Raw genomic sequence first — 21,261 nt, 5'->3', positions numbered from 1 at the left:
ATCTTTAGACATACTGACAATTGAGCATTAGTTTAACGAGCAGCAAAAGAGTTGATCTGTTTGACTTAGATTGAGAATGGAGACAGACAGACAGACAGAGAATGGACAAATATTAGACTAAGTCTTCGGAAAAGATTATGCCAAAGAAATATATTTTTTACTATTACCCAAACGAGATTCGAACCCCAACACACTAACGGCAACAAAGCCTAGCTGCTAGGCCTCACACAAAACAGTCGGCCACCGTTTCCAACCCAAAAAGAGGTGGTCACAGCAACCGACTTAGATGTTACAATCCTGTGCGCGACCGAGCAACACAGTGTGCATGGAGCAGACGACACACAGACACAGTAAAAACACACATATAGTAATCGGAAAAGCACGAAGCTTTTTACTGAGCTATCAAGACAGACTCGGGGACAAGTAAATATCCACCAGCAGAAACTGTCCACTCAGGTTAAAGAAATACATTTTTTACTATAACCCAAACGGGATTCGAACCCCAACACATTAACGGCAACATCGCCTAGCTGCTAGGCCTCACACAAAACCAGTCTGCCACCGTTTATGTTGAATGGCGCTAGTGTGTTATATCGCGAAACGACTATTCCTAAGGAAGCATGACAGAACTCGATACAATCCAGGCGATATATTCCTGTAAATAACACCCATCTTTAAAAAACACATATTTTTTCACATTATGATTGAAATTTTCGAAATGTCAAGCCGAGAAAAAATAGATTGCAGACATACGCTTTAAGGACGTTCCGCTGTTTACAGCAGAGTTACACGTCGTATTATTTGCCTTGAGTTTATAGAATATTCAAAGTGAGTTTATGGACCTTTTGTGTGTCTTATAAAGCAGTAGCGTTGATAATGATGGGGTGGTCTCCCTTAAAATGCCCTTGTGAAATGAAATAGGTCGAGCTAACCTTTGATTCACCCATCTCCTTGTTTTTGTTTTGGTACCTGTTTTCAAGGACACTTTAAAGGTTATTGTGGCCCGAGAACCCCGACACACTGTTATTTTCAATCGGGAATCAAATAAACGAGCAAATGTCCAGAGCCCAGCACAGTTTATTGTAGATTCTGAAGAGCCATAAGCTGTCTTGGACCGTCGGAGTAAAAGATGAGTATATTTAGACAAAGCAGTTCTCCAGTTTTTTGGTATAATATCTTTAATGATGGTTTGAGGATGCTACTACCGGATACCAATGCGTTCTGATTGCAACATGCATCTCAAGATTTGTAACTTACTCATTAATGATAGTATAATAAATATCGATCACTTGTCCCCTGTGCTCACAACGTGACATTTTCAGGCCTTCAGCTCAACCGAAGATGAAACATTCAGATTCTTTTCGTCCTTTCCTGTAATGATGAATCGACTTTGCATTTGCCATGCATGGTGAACGATTTGATAACGACAGCGGACACGTTTATATTAGATAGATAGAAAGAAAGATAGAAAGATAGAAAGATAGGTAGACAGATAGATAGATAGATAGATAGATAGATAGATAGATAGATAGATAGATAGATAGATAGATAGATGGATGGATGGATGGATGGATGGATGGATGGATGGATTGATCGACCGGCCGACAGACGACAGACAGACAGACGCACGCATAGACAGACAAAACAGACAGACAAACAAACAGAGATTCTAACCCTAAACGTGTATAATCTTTAACAAGCAAAATACTAATGTTCCTGTTTTCACCTTGACACAGAAGGGCTTATATTCTATCATACTTGTGACCTGCCTTTGTGAATAGTCTTAACAAATTACCCTTTTAACATGCAGTTTCTGATCTTTATTGAATATTGAATTATTACATTCGTTCAGTACAGAGCAAACGTCGCTCTTCAACTTTTTAAACCAGCTGCGGCGTCGGCATTGCGCTTACAAAATCAGCATTTTCCTTCACATGAAGTAATTTGTACAGAAGGTCGATTCGCTTGCTACCAAATATAAAAGGAGGTTATAAATTACAGAGGGTCAGATTACAAGAAGCACACATATGACCTAGATTTATGTCATCATAAGGATAGCGTTATTTGGATATCATAGGCTTGTTGGTATCTCGGCAAACACAATTTTTGCTGTTATATGGCATAAGTCTCTGGCGCAGAAGTGTGGCAGCAATGTTACAATGATGTCAAAGTAATGACACAAGCATGCAATCCAGCAGGGCTGTTAAAGACCTGCTGCATCATGAATGCTTTATGTCCACAGCGGGCAAAAAGGGAAAGCAAGTTCGCGCGAAGTTCATATCTTGATTTATTTTGTATGGTTCGTTTCTGTTATAAGGTAATGTTTTTCACTGTTGTTTGTACTCGTCTAAACTTTGCGGGGTACCCCTGGTTGACCTGTCTCCTGTCTCCTAACAAATAAAGTGTGAGGCTCCTTTCTCTGTATTCAGTCTTCGGTTGGCTGCCCTTTCATAAAAGAAGAGCATTCACCTTTTAAGGTCAAGCAAGGTCTTGAAATCAAGGTCTCACGCCGATTGAAAAATGCAGTATGTAGATGTATACAGTTCGCTGTCGAAAGCGTTTTCACAAAGTCTGTTGACTGCAAATCATATTCTGCGACTCACCAGTTATTACCTGGTAGGCTCCAGGGCATATCTTTGTTATGAGATGTCCAATAGGGATACAGTACATGAGATACTGTGAACTTCACATTACACTCTGAGAAACAAAACATCCAGTTAGGGATAGCATCATCGTCATTACAAGTAGTAGGCGATAGCTATTTCGGCAGAGATATCTGAGCAACAGTGTATGATTTCACCTATATATGGCCATTTGACCTCCTGCGACTACGCTCCCCATTTTCAATTTTCGGGAATGGCTATTTATACGTTTCAACATTTTGTATGAATAAAATCCTATTTAGCAAGTACTCTAGAAATTTTGGGAGCTCTTTATCATAAAATCGAATTTCTATAATCCTTTCAGAGTTTCTTCACTAAACTTTATCTATTTTTCTTCGTTTCTTAAACGGCCCTCTCTCTCTCTCTCTCTCTCTCTCTCTCTCTCTCTCTCTCTCTCTCTCTCACACACACACACACAACAACAATGCGATATAGAAGAGCTGTCTTTCTGATATTACTGACATTCGTCCTCCAGAGTCCATTAACGTGACAATATAATAGGGTAGGTATTTTAAGGCGAGGCTGTCCAAACGACTACAAAGTGCCTGCATTGAATGGAAAGAACGATTTCATTTGAAGCAACATGACTTTTCCAGCGTAAACGGAGTATCCACAGGGACGGTTTCATGTCACTAGCTTCAAAGTTCAGGAATCATTGTGGCCTTGTTGCATATATTAAATTGGATATTCTTGTTGACTTAAAACGTTACGTTTGGCTGCACACCACCACGGCTAAGGTTTGCAGCTCAAAGATTAAAGACCAGGCTTGACTTCGTAAGTAACAGGGGCATGTGTATAAACCGTTTCTTACGTTTTGCAATGACCAATTACGGTCAGTTAATGTCAACCAATTAACGAAGGTTCTTTTGTTAACTCGTCAACAAAGTGCGATTAGCATTCGAACAGTTCGTCTAAGTGTCAGTTTGCTATTGACGCCATTTGTGTAATTGCAAACTAGTCGATAATAAGCATTCTAAAGAAAAGGGCGTCGGCTACAAGGTATGATTCTTTCAATGATGCTTTTTAGAACGTCGCAAACAAGAATTTGATTGCAGCCAGCCTATCGCCAATTGCCCTTGGGTCACGCCCCTTAGATTGGCTTTTCCACGTTCCCTTTCATCGTTTACGTTGTATGGTTTTTTTACAGAAATAAGCACACGGTTTCAATTGTATTCGTCGCTTTTAATACCGAGAAGACTAACAAGAAACCACGGAGAGTGAAAATTGATGATTTAAACGTGAGTATATATGCAAAGAATGCAAAGTAATTTGTGACAGCGTTTCCCTTTCTATGTACTCGTCCTATTATTTTGTTCGCTTATGCCTTGGAAGGTTGTGATTGTTTGAGAATGCAAAAATATTGACATCGGACATTGGTTAAATTAGGTCGTTTAATGTCATCGGCCGAATACTATGGTAATTGTGAGGTTGCTATGAAAAATAAAAGACCAGGTTATTTTTAATTTGTCTAGGGTGCTATGAAGTGCTCCGTTATACGTTGCGCTTATATTTAACACTTTTATTATTTTTCTTCTCATTATCCTCACGCAAAGTGACCATTAAAAGACGACCGACCTTCAGTTTCACTAAATCAACTTAGACATACGCATGGCACACCCTATCTCTAACCCTCTTACTCATTGTGGTGGAGCAAGGAGATTGTTTTCAATATTAACAGGTAAATGCTGACTGTCTTTACATACGAGCTTGTACTACCACTACAACCAGAGGCACGTTGATCCCTTTTAACAAACTGTACACAATTCCATTTCAATATTGAAAACAATCTCATTTCAAAGTACTTTTAATAGGGAGCTTATTGGAACAAGTTCTCTTTTTCTGTTTTTCTAATTTGACTACTGAATCAAACCACGGTCGCTGGAGCCGTCAACAAACTCAAATACAGGAAACTGTTTTACGTCTGCTTTGAGCAAAGTAGTATGTTTGGAATCTAGAGGGCGATAATCCAATACATCACAACTGCATTTAATACAATTATTACAAAAATCCTTGATCAGAAAGCCTAATTCGCTTCTATATAGCCATTGGCTGATCACAATGCACGACTACCACCTAAGTACAACTGGGTAACCTGTCTGACACTCATGCAAAACACAAGCTGTCATTCATCAGAAAAAATAGCACCTTGAAGTCCCTTTAGAAATTGCCTGAAACATATTTTTCCTACTTTGCTTGGACGTGATAAGTTGAAGGACATCATATGTAGTGCATGCAAGTCCTGTCTTTCCTGCGATTATTCATCACAACCATTAACTCTACATTTCTATTAAAACCGTCCGCAGTCCATTTTTCACCATTAGGTTTTAGATATCTACATGTATCTTTCCACGTTGGAACAGAAGGATGACATTTATCGTCATTTATTTGTCGTCAGATATAAACAGAATTTATACGTCCATCTTGTGCTCCAACTGATACCAGTCTATAACATTTTCTCGATCAGATAGAGTCTTGTGTCAAAAAGCATGCAGTCAGTCAGAAGCAAGGTGAGGAGCGTAGAAGTAGATCTCGACAACGTAGATGACAACATCAGCGTCGACGGAAATGAGGTAATCTATGATGTAGAGAGCTCAAGGCCTGACAATAATGAGCAAGATGGAGTCAAATTCAAATACAAGTTAGATGATATACCGCCGTGGTATGCCTGTTTTGCATTTGGACTTCAGGTAAAACTTGGTACAATTTTAAACAGGGATGATACACAGTATAAATTAAGAGATAAAACCCGATAATAGGAATGTTTTACTTGACTTCACTTTACTTTTAGCAGTGAAAAATTGCCCTTCACATTTCATAGATAAGAATCGGCTTTCCTATTTGAACAATTCTGTGGTGACGTCCAGTTATGACACCGAGGGGGATATCTTCCTTGTACCAGAAAGTTCTTTACTAGATGTCGATATGGTAGACCAAATATACTCCAAGAAACATACTATTTCCACATGTATTTCTGAGATTTGGGGTGGTGTATTATTTCACGATAATACACATTCAGATTGGAGAAAGAATATATAATCTACGTTGAGTTTAAAGCCGCCTTATGCCCTATCACGGAAACATGACTGTTTGTATATGCATTATTTGTATGATCAAAAATATCGTTCATACAGTATGAAAGACACAACGACATGATGTAGCGCAAATTTCACCCTGAGTAAGTTATCCAGAACAATGAGAAAAATTCAAATTGTTACAACTTCTGAGCACTTTTCGTAATCCATAACTCTCTATTTTCTATCTACTACGTAGTCAGCTGAGGCTCTAATAGGTACAGAGGCAAACCACACATGAATCGGCGCCTACTTGTAGGCGTGACTTGGAGTAGATTTTGAGAGAAGTCTTCACGGCGTCTATTTGAAGCCAAAGATTAATAACGTCGCTCGCTAGCCACGCAAATAACAGGCATGCAAACTCAATAGCGCGAAGCAATGCTGAGGACGCCTTGAAACTATAAAAGTTACAGTACAGAATTTGGTACGAACAGAAACTGTATTGCTCTCAAGAACAGATTTACAATGACATATAATGACTGAGGAAAGCACAAATTTCATTTAGACGGTAGCGTTTTATCCGGAAAATGTCCTACCAGTAATTTTCAGCAATAAACCCTTGTGCAGAAAGCATACATTCCTACGAAAACACTGTTTATGAATTTAAAATGCTCCTGTGTTTCAGTATATATTGCAGTCGCCTGTAATTTGAATTAATTGAAACTTTGACCAGAGGTTTGCAACTTCATTAAAATTGTTATGATAAACATCACGAACAATATTCACCATAGGTTAATTTTAAAAAGTCATTATGTATCAAATATGTGATAACCTGAAATGAAATACCACATGTCTTCGACTTCTGTTATTGTATCACCATTTAGAGTAATTGCTTTGGTCAAATCCTTCAAGCTTTGTACATCAAATAGTGAAAGCTTAATAGATATACAAATTACAAATTTGATGAGATGAAAATGAAAAATATCTCCCATAAAATACAAAATGGCTTCTTTGAAGGAAGGTTATGTAGTTCACAGCTTGTGCATATTGTTCATGATAAATGCCAAGTGTTAAACGGGGGAATGGGCAGGTGAAAATGCTGTATCTTGACTTCTGTAAGGCTTTTGACAAAGTACCTTAAGATAAATTGTTACATAAATAACGGTTGTTTGGTTTCAATTGCATGTTTTTAAACTTGATATCAGATTACTTCTCACATATAATTAAAGAGTAATGGTCATAAGAGAGCACTCACACTTGCTGCCTGTTCCTTCATGAGTTCTTCAGCGATCTGTTGTGTGTCCGTTTATATTTGTGTTATAAGTCAATGACATGCCAATCTGTGTATCTTGTCAAACTAACTTAGCTCTCTTTGCTGATGATTCAAATTGTTTTAGTGCCATCAAATCCCAGCAAGATTGTGTTGCACTCGAAGGTGACATACATGCTCTATACCATTGGAGTGTCAAATGGGGCATGTTTTCCAATACAAGTCCAAGAAGACCTTTGAACTTTGAGTATGTTATGAGTGGCAAAAGTGTAGAATTTGTTAAGAAATACTGTGATCTGGTGTTGGTGTTACATCCAACCAAGATTGGGACACCCATATCGATAGCATTTGCATGAAGTCTAAATGATTACTTTGTATCGTGAAGCATGCTTGCGGGTGTAAGTGTGACACAGAAACTATTAGAGCTCTTTACTGTTCACTAATTTGTAACCACCTGGAGTATGGAAGTGTTGTGTGGACGGCACATTCAAAATGAAATCTCTAGAGTCAAATGATAAGGATCCAGAAAGCAGCGACCAGATACATGCTCCATTATCATACTGGTGCTGATTATTAACAGAGACTGGTTTCTGTCAATGTTTTACCCCTGTCATTGTGCAGAGAGGTGCTTGACCGTGTGTGTTTTTTCATACATGCATGACTGGACTGTATTCTATGAACACATACAAGTTGGTTGAGTTTACATGTTCTATCATCCACATCCGTCCCGTGCTGATTCAAATTCACAGGGATTAAATCGCTTTAACATTCTGTCTTACCTCCACCTATTTTAATATCAAATTAGCCAGTTTATGGAACATTTTACCCAGGGGATTACGAAAGATCAATGCGACTTTGAACGGGGCAGTAAAAGTATGGTATTGAAGCAAACTTCATCATAGTTCGTTTGATTCTCATAACACTCGTACACGGACAATCCGCTGCTTTTGTAGTAAATGAAGACCTACATAATTGTTATTATTTTACTTTAATTGTTGTATAATTTGTGTTAGTTTTTCCTTTTGTTCGTTATCTAGTGTGTTGCGGGGGACTGACATTTTATAGGAGTTTGGCACCTATTTTGGTCGCCCAAACCTATGTAGACTTTTTTACAGTTTACGTTTGATAAATCTTAAAGAATGAAATAAAAAATAAAATATCATTGTCTCATCAATATACACACATTTGGTTTCATAAACTTTGTTAAGGTTATTCTGGTCTTACTTTGCTAATTGCGAACGTTCGTTAAGTATACAATTTGTAAAACTAACTGCTGCAAGATGCCAAAAGATTTTTAGTTATATTTTATCACAGTATCTTCAATATACAGAAAAGGTTTTGTAAGCTTCGATCGAGTCTATTCAAATATATATTCCTAATGAAGTAAGTTCATTCAATATGCAAACTAGTTATTAACTATTCTCAAAACGACAAAATACCTTTCATGATGAAAGGTATATCATAGTATCTTCAACGTACATTGAAAGATTCCCCAATGAACAGAGATATATGTCTAATGCCTAATTACAGCAGTTTGTTTAATATACAAGTAAGAAAGTTGCCAAACGAAAGTGCTAAATGACATTTAAAATGCCATCTCCAATGTACATAACAAGTTTTGTCAATTTTGATTAAGTCAATTCTGATAGATAGATGGATAGATAGATAGATAGATAGATAGATAGATAGATAGATAGATAGATAGATAGATAGATAGATAGATAGATAGAAAGATAGATAGATAGATAGATACCTTATAATGAAGAGTCGTTTCATATGCAAATTTGCAAATAACTGAAGTAACAATGCTGGATGACCTGCTTTAATTGACATGATACTATCTCCGATGTACATAGCAAGTTTCGTTAACTTTGGTCAAGTAAACCCGATATATATCCCTGAATGTGAAAGTTCATCAAATATGCTGACATATTCTAGTGTTAACAAAATTTTCAGTAATGCCAATAAACTATGATATAGATATGATATGATATAGTCACATCTCTCTCTCTCTCTCTCTCTCTCTCTCTCTCTCTCATGTTTCTTATCGTTTCATTTCCTTATCATTTTGAAGGTGACAATTTTATCGAATTTTGTAGTAAAAGACTAACTATGTCGATGACAATATAAGAGGTAACGGATAATTATGATGACGAATTGTCGACATTATTCGAACACATTTTTCAGATTAATTGGTAATTAATCATACGTTACGTTTACTTTCATTTTTAGCATCATCTGTCAATGTTCGGTAGTTCGTTACTATTTCCGCTCATCATGGCCAATTTGTTCTGTGTGCCGGCGAGCGAGAAGAACACTGTGATAAGTCAATTGTTCAGCGCAATCGTTATAACCGAGGCCGTTGGAACGTTTTTACAGACCACTTTTGGTACAAGGTTCGTATGTATTTTCAAATATGTTTTCTTCCCATGGATGTAAATGTAACAAAAACGATTAGTATTCATTATATCAATTTCTTGAATACTTTACTATCCATCCTAACACGACAAAAATGAAATGTTATTGGAATGACAATAAATACCCTCATTGGCTGCTACTTGCACTAATTGAAACAATTTATCTGCCTTACAGGTAGATCGACATGCCGTGTATCTAAATATGACCTACACTTTATATTTGTTTTTGGTTGTTTTCTATAGACCATAGAACATCTTTCTGAATTTTGCAAATACCACACTTTTGTAGTTGGCAGCCTTCAAGATCAAAGGCAAAAATTTCAGCTTACTCTATCATTTAACAATGATTTTAAAATAAAATAGTTATAATGTGATAACGTAAGTTTGGAAATTCTCACGGTTTGTTGAATTGTTTACAGGTTACCCATAGTTCAGGGAATCGCGGGTAACCTATACGTTCCAGCGAGCGTAATCATGGCTACAGAACGATGGAAGTGTAGAGACTCCGAAACAGGTACTTTGACAAAGACAGGTAGACCGGCGCACAAACTGACTGACTGCTTGACAGATGTCCACAGGCAATTGAGGCAGCGACAATAGTGACGTTGAGGAAGACAGGGGAGGCAATGAAAATATAGATACTGGTAGAAGGAAAGATAGAGACGCAAATAAAATTTTAGCTTGTTGTGACGTGAAGAAGTCGCGAGGTGACAAAATAAGAACAAAGACATACAGACAAATATGGAAAGCCTACCATTGTTCTTATCTGAACTTTAACGCCCTTCAAAGGGGATGATGGTAAGGAGCATTCGTTTTTTACAGGGGGGGGGGGTCGGTGGAAATCAGAGGGGGTGTTGACTTGTACGAAACCGTTTTTAGGGAGTCAAATTTTACAATCAATGATTGGAAGGGGGTCAAAATAACAAAGGATTGTATGGAGTTATGGAAAAAACTTTGACTTTGGAATTTCACGGAAATTTTGCTTGGTCCTCCACACATAATCTTGGAGTAGTCTATGAGAAGCTATGAATAATTTCTTTTAAATACAAAACTAGCTAAATTTGTGTATTTATTTACGCTTGATTATTGATACTAATGTACTTGATTAGACTAGGTTGGTTACAAGTGGATGTTTGTGCAAGAAATTAGATTTTGGAATTTCACAAAAAATGTTAATTCTCTATATATTGTGGTATGTGAGGAGACTTTGAATATTATTTTGACGATACAAAACTAGCTATTAAATAAGTGCTTTAAAAAAGTTTGACAATGATATAAATGTACGTGACGACAATATTAAATTTGAAAGAACAGATCTGAAAAACCAACATGATATTTAAATTTCATCCAGTGATTATTTGTAAAGTTCAAAAAGGATTCTTTGAAAGTCCAAAGGTCAAATGTAAAATTATAATTCAATTAAGATGTTATATACGATACGATATATTGATACGGACTGTGACATCTGGGGGAGGGTCGCTGTTTTGTGCATGAAAATTCAAGGGGTGGGTGACTCTTCTTCTTGCAAACACTTTTGAATAGCCTAATTTCCAGCCCAGGGCCATAGGATGCGTAGGGTTAATGAACCAAATCTGATTATTTTTTGGGTGGGGGTGGTCAAATTTTACAATTGATGAATTTTAGAAATTTTATTGAGAGGTGGTCGCTTTTATATTTCATTTGTCGCTCAAATTCCACCGAACCCCCACCCCCCCGCGCCGAACAAAACGAATGCTCCCTACGGGAAGTTTTGAACCTTGATATTTCATGATTGTTTACGGAATACTTTCTTGCTTTATATCCTTAATTCCTTTTGATTTTTCATCGAGTTCGCATTAGGGACAATCATCCTTGTTGTTACTGTTGATATGACATCATTATCGTTGTCATTGATGTTGTCATCTGTTTGTGACTCTTCAGTTGATTGTGACGATATATATAATATATTTTATTCGCTTTTTTATCAAAAAAGGTTCTCAAAAGACCCCCTCATATCTTCTTTATTTCGATATGCCAAGAGGGACACATAGCTTTGTCCCACCGGATACGCAAAGTCTGCGTAGAGAAGGAACTTTTTTAATTTACAAATATTTCACACCGATTAATACATTTTCACTGTCTTCTCAAATATATAGTATTATCCTCTCGAGAAAACCTTCCACAACCAATACATGACATGGCAATGTTTACCTCCAGTAGAGACTTGACAAATCTTACTGCACTTTTTTCATGGACTCCACACTATTGGGGCTGTAAGGATTAAGCATTTGTTTCCTGTCCGAAAACTTTTATAATTGATGCTGATGTTTTCCAGATCTCAACTTCAACGACACTGAGAACACTACCGTGGAGAATGAAGTTACGTATAAGGAGAGAATCGCGGAGGTAAGATCAGAATTCAGTGCAGTGCGAATACAGGTTCTAGTCTAGTGTTACTACCCCGAAATTTGTGTTTTAAATTTGATAAAAAATTTAAAAGAACTGGCAAAACATGGTAAATCAGACATTATAAATTAAAGGTTTAACATGTTCTTATCGGCATTACATTACTTCAGATTCAAGGGGCAACCATGGTCGCGGCATGTGTCCAAATCGTTCTTGGATTATCAGGTGTAGTCGGCTTTCTTATGCGCTACGTCGGACCGCTTACTGTGGCTCCAACGTTCTCACTGCTCGGACTGGCTCTCGGTGAAATTGCTCTGGCAAACACCAAGATGCACTGGGGTATTGCCTCCCTGTAAGTATGCACTCATTTTCCTGTTGAACATGTCATTTAAAATTATGTGTCACAAAATATTTCACTGATTTCATATTATACAGCCAGCAATTGCTCGCTGATATTTAACCTCGATTGAGTTATCTTTAATTTCCTTTAATAGTTTCGTGAAATTTACTCGATCCCAAGCTATACGCTTTTCTCGAAAATAAAATTTTCAATTCACATAAATGAGGAGGTCGAGATAAAGTCAAAAGTGCGATTGGTCGACATTCCGAGATCATCGCATGAAATTTCCATAGTTTTACATCATCGTACACAAGACCCTTTTGCAGAGCAGTTCTCAACTGCCTGTCCAAATACTCATACTTTTGCAGAGATAGTATATCTCAGCGGTATAAACTTGTGCTCATGCGCGTTTCCATACCTAACTCGGCCTCGGGGACAGAAATTCGGGCTTTCAAATTTACCAATTCTCTTCTGACCTATCACTCGTGGGGCTCCTTTTAAAGGTCTTGCTGAAAGAAAAGTTTTCACCGTCTTAGCTATTCGAATTTTTTATTCTTCCCCATAGAGTTAAAACAGGGATGGCGGCCATTTTCAATTTTCTATATATCTGGAAATCTTAGGTAATTTTTCTCTCTAGTACCACAGTTTGCACGGTGACCCCTGATTTTACTTTTTGCCTTGATAAGACAAAGGTCGAAAGTTTCATTGACGAAAGTTTGAGCAAAAGTTTAAGTCTTTCACTTTCCAGAAGCGAACTAACCTAAGTAAAACGTCTATTGAGTTTGTCTTTGTTTATACACTTGTTTTTAGTTGGAAAAAGACCAAAATACTGAAATTAAAAACACACACTGTTGCTAACATTTTGGACAGAGGGATTCTTAATCACGATGATAGCATATCGGCGTGTTTATCAGATAATATCTAGTATCATGTTACGATTAGCTTAAAGTTAAGACACCTTCCTAAGATTGTTTGCAGATTTATATCCTTTCAATGAATACGTTAACATAATCACTGTCGTTTTCAAATTAAGATCTTCAAAGCTAAGCGAATGGCTAATAGCCGTATGCTAATGTTATAAATGACACATAATATCTACTGGTAAGGGTATCTTAAATTTGTGGACTCCACCTACAAGAGAAGCATACTACATATAGTGATAACTTTGTTACTGATGGAAATTTTCTCATCTGATTGTCAGAACGGCGGGTCTTATCATAGTCTTCTACCTGTACATGGGCAAAATCAAAATACCCTATCCATGGTGCACAGTTAAGAAGCAAAGGAGATGTTACATCGATGGCGCCAAAATATTCATGCTTTTTCCTGTAAGTGCTAATGTTAGCTTTCTTGACTGGCATTCATCCACTAGGAGTTTGTCCGTCCTTTTTGCAAGTACACAGAAACGTAGCAACGTCATGACTTAACAAACACATTCACCTACGTTGTATGACTATTGTGGTGTATGTATACGTTATTGATTCACACTATGCAACCATTTAGGCAGGTTTTCCACTGTATCATGAATAAGTTGAGTTTAATGTTATCAAGAAAGTTTGAATTTAACCTCGTGTTGTCGTAGATGGCAATGCTTGGTTTAACTCGATCCCTCTCATTTCAGGTAATCTTGGCTATATTGATCTCATGGTTGTTCTGTTACATCTTGACCGAAGCTGGTGTGTTCACCGACGATCAATCAGACCCGTCTTACCAATCAAGAACTGACCGAAATGCTGAAAGCATTGCGTCTATTCCGTGGGTCTGGTTCCCTCTTCCATGTAAGTTTTTACACATCCCATTAAAAGCGCATCTCAAACAGTCACTTTTCTGCTAATGTCAACTGTGTGAAGGTCCAACCAAAATGGAAACAACAAATTGACTTGGTGAAATATAATGATGATGAAAGGATTAATCGACTGAAGTAAACTTCTCTACAAGACAAAAAAAAACTTATTTTAAGACTTTGAAAACTATTTGATTTCATTGGTACTTGATTACAGACAGATAATGCGAAAAAGGCATCGGTTGAAAACTAAGGAATGATTGACAAGATTTTAGGACAACTAATACTCTTCTAGAAGAATCGTTTACCGTTCATCTGAATCTCATTACATGCCCATAGTTAATCGTTTTTAAAAGAAGGTATTAAACATGCAATGGTATCTTTTTTCTAGTTCGATGGGGTGTACCAACGGTTAGTGTGGCAGCAGTTATTGGTATGTGTTCTGGTGTTGTCACTTCAATCATCGAGTCAATTGGTGACTACTACGCATGTGCCGCCATGTGTGGAGCCCCTCCACCACCTGACCATGCTTTAAATCGCGGTATTGCAGTGGAGGGACTAGCCTGTGTGTTCGCTGGAATGTGGGGCTCTTTAGGAGTGACGTCGTATTCGTCGAACACTGGCGCCATTGCTATTACCAAGGTAATGGGTGCAAACGCATGAAAAGTGTCGTTTAAAATTTCGAGAAACTAACCTAATGAGTGTCATTTGCCGAGCTTATCCATCGAACATCGTTCCAAACTAAATCATAGTTGAGAATGCCTCTTTTGTAGTAAATGTATTGCGGCTATGCCTAATTTATTGTTTTCATAAATTTTTGTTTATGGTATAATTGCCCGGGATATATTGTGTTTTAAATAACATAAGAAAGAAATATATTAACCCCCATGTTTGCTCGTTGCTAACGTACACGTAGCCAGCAATATCAGCCAAGAAAGTGATTGCACCACCTAATCAACATACTAAATAACAGTTGCTAGTCGAAGAGGTTGCCATAACGGCGATTTTTTCCCAAGCAAAACTGTGCTCATCTTCCACTCAGGTTGCTAGTCGTCGAGTGATGCAGTGGACCAGTCTGCTGCTCTTTATATTCGCCATAGTTGGCAAGGTTGGAGCCGTTGTAGCCTCGATACCTGCGCCTATAGTTGGAGGTGTCATGTGGACTATTTCAGGTAAGAAGACTATTTGTGAGATTAAAGTAGAACGCACCTCGGGGAAAGATATTAGGACTATCAAACTTTTACAATTCTTTCCTGATCTACCACTTACTTGTAGGGTGAGTTTTAAAGCTCTTGGTGTAAGAAAACTTTTCACCGGCTTTTCGAAAATGTTATTTTTCTCCATAGAGTTAACACAGGTGTAGCGGCCATTTTAAATGTCGGTAAATCTTGAGTTGTTTGTTTCTCTGGTACCAAAGTTTGCACGGTGACTCCAGATTGTATTCTTGATTTTGAAAGAGAATAATTGAAAAATTCCTCTAGGAAAGTTTTTACGAAAGTTTGTCCTTTCCTTTCGAGGCGCATACTACCTTAAAGTTAGGTAAAATAGGAAGTAGTTTCTTCACTTTGATTTTTACACTTTTACTTTGTGTCGTTTATAATTTTACTTTTATCGATACTGAAAGCAGAACAATTCAACGTTTATGATATTTCCTGAAAAACATTTGAAAAACATAATTCATTAATTTTAGAGGGTTTAGTAAGATAAAAAGTAGGCGAATATACCGATAAGAAAAACGAAAAATTGTTGCCACAGACGTGTTTGTAAATGTGTACGCATCGACAAACACGGACATCAGGCAAACTCTGTGCAAAGAGGGCAATACAACAAGAAATAGAAAACTACGGACTTCTGTAGTTATACAATTAACAAGTGAAGTCTATGTATCGAAATATGTACATATCCGTCCGTATTCTTGCACCCGCCATACGAAAATCTGTGAGTCGTCGTAGGAGAAAATCGCTTCATAAAAACAGGTGTTACGGTCAGTGGAGCTGAATTTAATTTACGGAAATATACCGAGTTTTGGCCGTAAAAATATCGGTTAATATACATGTACTGCCTACTTAAAAGGGTCAATATAGGAAATACGTCATCTCTTGATTTTAAATATCTCTCAGGCTAAATATGTGGCGAATCTCTTTGCAAAGCTTTTTTACCGAAATCAAGTCAATCGCCTAAAGTTCATCATAAAGAAAGAAATGACAATTTGACTTCCAGCAGTACCATGCTATTATAAAATTATACGTTTACTATCGAGAACAATAGCATTGATCGTGCGCTAAAAAGCCGAACACAGTGAGCGTTACGTACGATATTTCTTTTGCCCTGCGCTACTGTCCTCGTGCATTGTCTGTAATAACCTCATGATATCACTGATATCCATACTTGTTTCGACCACACAGGTCTCATCGTGTCTATCGGTGTCTCTTATCTGAAGTACACTGATATTACCTCGACCAGAAACCTATCCATTTTCGGGTTCGCTTTCATCAGTGGAGTAATGCTACCGGTATATTTGAATTCTGAGCCGGGCATAATTCAGACAGGTCGGTAGCTCTCAGTAACGGAATTATTCTCCTCCTTTAAAAATCTACAAATTCGAGTTTCTCAAACCAAAATGGGTTTGCAAGTACCTACTTACGGATTTCAACTTTTACTTTCACCCACTCAAATCCCAAGTCCTCAGCCTACGTATTGACGCAGGGTGCTGTCGGAAAAACGGGCATTTTAATACAGATGGGCTTATTTTCCTTGATCATTTATTTAAGTGCAGGAATAGGGAAGGGGACTGCAATCGACAAAATTGCACATATTGAAGTATGCAATAATATTGCGCTACATTTGAGACACGTCGGTACTGACCGACGGCGACAAAGACCACCGCAGTGGGGTTTAATGACATGTTACAAATGCAAGTAATTATTTGCCTTCCGGTCAAAGTTTTCGTTTTGAATGCAACGTTGGGTGTAAAATACAAATAACCTGCCACGTGTACTTTAGTTTATTTAATACACTTATTTCGATGCATATAATAGTGTTTCATTCACATACACTCTAATTCCAGGGAGTTTCGAAGCTGATCAGGTACTGGACATAATACTAAAAACAGGAATGTTAGTCGGAGGTTTAGTGGGATTTGTATTGGACAACACAATTCCAGGTAAATATTGGAACAGTTCAAATGTGCTTTAAATACAGCACTTGTTATACTGAATTCCTTTAAATGTACAGTTTGTTCATTCACTTGACGTTTTCTCATAACATCCATACACATACATACACGGCGAATGTGATTTCAGTAACCAGGTCAAGTCAATATCAGGATATAATTAAACTTCAAATGGTACTACGATAAAACAAGACTATCCAGAACCGGGGGGATCTATTGACGAACACAAAATGAACAATGGCTTTATTAGTCAGAGCTAGGTAAACGTCGCCTTTAATTAATAACATGTAGTAACAGTGCGAGTTTGAGAAATTCGCAACGTTTCCATCAGCAAAATTTTTTTACAATGAATGTTGACCAAGGTCTTAAGTATAGGCACTCAAAGTCGAAGAAATAAATATTTGATTTGATTACCTAAAGGTTAGCTTGGAAAATCACTCATAAAGGTTACCATACTCGAAGACTTTTGAAAAAAACAATATCCTTTTTGCAGGGACCATTAAGGAGAGAGGTTTGTTGTCATGGAGAGAGTATGGTGAGCTAGATGCCGAGAACAAAGGGATGAAATCGTACGACTTACCATTTTGCATGTCCTGCCTCAGGAAATGGAAATGGACCCGCTACGTACCAATTTGCCCGACATTCATGACTAAGAAGGAATGAAACTTGCTGAAACATTATTCAGCATCACCTTTATGCTTAACTATGAATTATGACTTTGCTGTTTAATATTGAACACCTATACCTGGTCATGAGGGCTATAATTCCTCTTCTCCTCACAATCATTATGAATGACTTACCACTCTCATAATAAAATTCAAATCTTGATATGTATCCTGACGGTCAGACTTTTCTAACGACGGGAGCTTCAATCTCCCATGTAAATCGTTCACTTCAAAATGAAGTTACCCTTTTCCAATTGGGTAAAAGTTAATGGCATGATTATCAGCGAAGGTTAAACGAAGATAATGCTAGTTGGCTCACGGCAAAAAATATACAATGCTTAGACACTGGAGAACGCTCTTGATATATCGATTAAGGAACATAAAATCTCTTGTGTTCCTTTTAAAAATATTTTGGGAGTAGCTTTAGACAATGTAATGTCTTTTGATAACCATATTGATAAGGCCTGCGTTTTATCCAATAAGAGAATAGGCCTACTTCGACGTTTGTACAAAGTCATTCCGCTCCACCTTAGAAAAAACTTTGTACTTCGGTTTAATATAATCACCCTTAGACTATAGCTGTGTTGTATGGGGAATTACGACTGCCAAGAATATTGACAGATTGTATAAGTTACAAAAGAGAGCGCTTAGAGTTATTTTCGGTGCTGATTTTATGACTTCAACTGGTCTCCTTTTTGAGTTGGCTGCTGTTTTATCTATCAAGCAACGTGTTTTTATTTTACCTGTATTTTAACATGTATATGTATCATGAATTTAGTGCCACCTTATCTTATATTAGCAATCGTTCCAATCAGAAATGTTCACGATCATCACACACGTGCAGCTTCCACTGTGAAATTGCTTCTTCCGAAATTCCGTTGCTTTTATTCACGTTTGCTTTTTTGTCCTCATAGTCTATAAAGACTTTAACCTTATTTTTTGTTGTTATTGTTTAAAGGACCCAATGGAAGATACCAACCTTGTTTGGTCATCTCTCCGATTTGTGCCTTTAAGTGGGAAATAATTCATTGTGAATAAATAAATATATAAATAGACGAATAAATAAATAAATAAATAAATAAATAGATAAATAAATAAATAAATAAATAAATAAATAAATAAATAAATAAATAAATAAATAAATAAATAAATAAATAAATAGTGCCGTTTATTACCCAGAGAGACCGTAAGTTACCAGAAACACATGGCTATTTTCCAAGGCCGTAGGCCGAGAGATGTACGGGCGCTATAGCCTGAATAAAGACCAGGTTATAGGTGTTTTATAACACGACACACGCTCATGTATTATGTTACAGGTTTTAATGTGTTTCTCTTGATATTTTGCACCGCAACAATCCATTTTGACAACTTCACATGGCGATATTTCCACACCGGTTACAGCAGTACTATACATGGTACCACTTTCTTCCAAAAATATTCTAAGCATACCTAGCGATATCCTTGGTAGTACTTGAATCTTTTTCGTCGATGAGTTGTTCAAGTTCCTACGCTGTTTGAATTGAAAATCTATCTTTCAGAGAGAGGCTTGTTGCTCATCCCGGGCGCACATCACGTTCTAGTCAACCGCCATTGTTTCAAAGCTGCAAACGACACTACGGTCACGTGACCGGGCGCTTTTCCAAATTTGGTCAAAACAAATCTTCTTTAAACAATACCCTCTGACCCTTTTTAGTTGATTCAGTGGGGACTAGACGTATCTATTTTCTCGTCATGCTATGTATTCTGGCGAATCGCCCCACGAAATGAGCATGTGGCTTTTTATAAATGATGATAAGTCATACAAAATAACACAAATTACAAATACCTATCCTATAAGTAATATCTGACCTACAAGAACTATAAATAATCTCTGAAGCAATCCCTGTTGGTTAAATGGGACTTCATTTAAACGTTGAGCTGAAATATGTCTGTTCAAATTATATCGGTGCTTAACAATGTGAGCGTATACAGCCTCAAGAAATGTCTTCCAGTAAGTCGTTATTGTACGTGCCTCTATACTGCAAATCAAGGAATGCAATTTTATTGGTTTACGTATATGCATTATTATCCGTTTTCACATTATAATTTGATTATGTTGCCATTTCATGAAAGGACACAATCTATAGCATTATTCTCAAAATATTCTAACGGACTAACGAAAAAGAAAATTAATGTAATAAAAGACAGTCATTTTTAATTAAGGTGTTTATCTTGGTCATCAATATCCATGTTATTTTAAACGACTCATCAAATGGATAGAAACACGCCAGGAACACATGTGATGATAACGTCAATATATCCAAACAGCCAGATGCTTTCAATATAAATCTCTAGCAACAGCATTTTGGCAGGTGCGTTACAGTGCAAGCAGTATAGCGTCACAGGCATTTATCCAGCACACCTTTAACAGCCCTGCTGAGTTATGATTTATGTTTGTTGCATGCGACAGCTGGAATGTAACCGCTCTGTACAATATCATTAACAGTGAGTGAGTGAGAGAGAGACAGAGACAGACAGGCAGACAGACAGACAGAGACAGAGACAGAGAGACAGAGACAGAGAGAGAAAGAAAGACAGAGAGACAGAGACAGAGGAAATAAAAATATCTAAATGATTTTGTAGTTCTTTATCAAAATATAAACGGTACAATACCAGCATTTTAATTAACCACTTAAACACAAATAGTCAACTTGACTATTTCTAAACGTTCAAATACATGACAGTACCAATGTACTGCATGGCTGGTGCCCTTAGATTTATCTGAAAAAAATTAGCCATGGAATGAGAAACATCAAAATTTGTCAGGCTGCATTAGGTAAAACACGTGACTCTAAGTCCGGACTGAAATTCATGCTTGCAACAGGATTCCACATTTTGTGTACTTACACTACATACTGTCTATGTGTGATTCTTGAAATCTTAATAAGTCATCGTATCAAAGACAGTACGACAAACGCTGTGAGCTTTAATACTGAAAAATTCATCGACCATTTCATCATTCGTCATGTCTGTCTCTGTTATATTACTGTTGACCAAAGTTTTGTTTCGTTCGTGTATTAATCGTCATAGCTTACACTTGCATTTCCGTGCCAGCAGTACTCACATCGATACTGAATTCGTCTGCACTGTTCAACACAGCCGTCAACACTAATCGATAGAAAGATATTTATGTGAAATGTCCAGGCCAGGCGTTTTGTCCAGAGCTAATAACAGAGTCGCATTTTTAGGTGATAATACCTGCTGCTGTTAGACTCATTAGAGAAATACGACGCTCAATGCTGACGACGACAACTTCGACTGTACACACGTGTAAACAACGTTTAAAATGGCGGCTAAAGCATAGCATTGATGACTTACCCTGTTCTAAGAGGTCATATGATTACCCACAAGTCATCTGAGTATGCAAAATACGGGATAAATTCAATTATACAACGCAATGCATGACTGGAAATTAGTTGTTTTCATGCGGGAACTTTAAACTCGTTTTTCTATTGTTATGCAAATTTGCCGAGAGGGTCCTTTTCTCATTCCATGGCCCAAATTACAAAAATTTAT

General features: G+C 37.2%; 1 protein-coding gene across 1 annotated transcript; it reads left to right on the top strand.

The window, feature by feature from the left end:
• The first annotated feature begins 1,017 nt into the window (after window positions 1–1,017).
• LOC139151052 (solute carrier family 23 member 2-like) lies at window positions 1,018–18,997 on the top strand. The gene is made up of 13 exons (XM_070723580.1): window positions 1,018–3,901; window positions 5,128–5,350; window positions 9,177–9,340; window positions 9,781–9,875; window positions 11,676–11,746; window positions 11,917–12,098; window positions 13,288–13,414; window positions 13,708–13,864; window positions 14,261–14,511; window positions 14,912–15,041; window positions 16,275–16,418; window positions 16,937–17,032; window positions 17,535–18,997. The coding sequence occupies exons 2-13, from the start codon at window positions 5,150–5,152 to the stop codon at window positions 17,702–17,704; spliced, it is 1,788 nt and encodes a 595-aa protein (XP_070579681.1). The 5' UTR covers window positions 1,018–3,901; window positions 5,128–5,149; the 3' UTR covers window positions 17,705–18,997.
• Window positions 18,998–21,261: the final 2,264 nt, after the last annotated feature.

This window comes from Ptychodera flava, chromosome 15, assembly GCF_041260155.1.
Source record: "Ptychodera flava strain L36383 chromosome 15, AS_Pfla_20210202, whole genome shotgun sequence".
NCBI lineage: Eukaryota > Metazoa > Hemichordata > Enteropneusta > Ptychoderidae > Ptychodera > Ptychodera flava.
The sequence above is the reverse complement of the archived record's forward strand: the minus strand, read 5'-3'. Positions and strand labels throughout refer to the sequence as shown.

What these genes read in the sequence shown, in the direction of transcription:
- LOC139151052 (XM_070723580.1), top strand. Translation starts at nt 5,150, where the DNA reads ATGCAGTCAGTCAGAAGCAAGGTGAGGAGCGTAGAAGTAGATCTCGAC. An exon ending in GTGTAGAGACTCCGAAACAG is followed by an intron (nt 9,876 to 11,675) that starts GTACTTTGACAA and finishes GATGTTTTCCAG; the next exon opens with ATCTCAACTTCAACGACACT. An exon ending in GCGCCATTGCTATTACCAAG is followed by an intron (nt 14,512 to 14,911) that starts GTAATGGGTGCA and finishes TCTTCCACTCAG; the next exon opens with GTTGCTAGTCGTCGAGTGAT.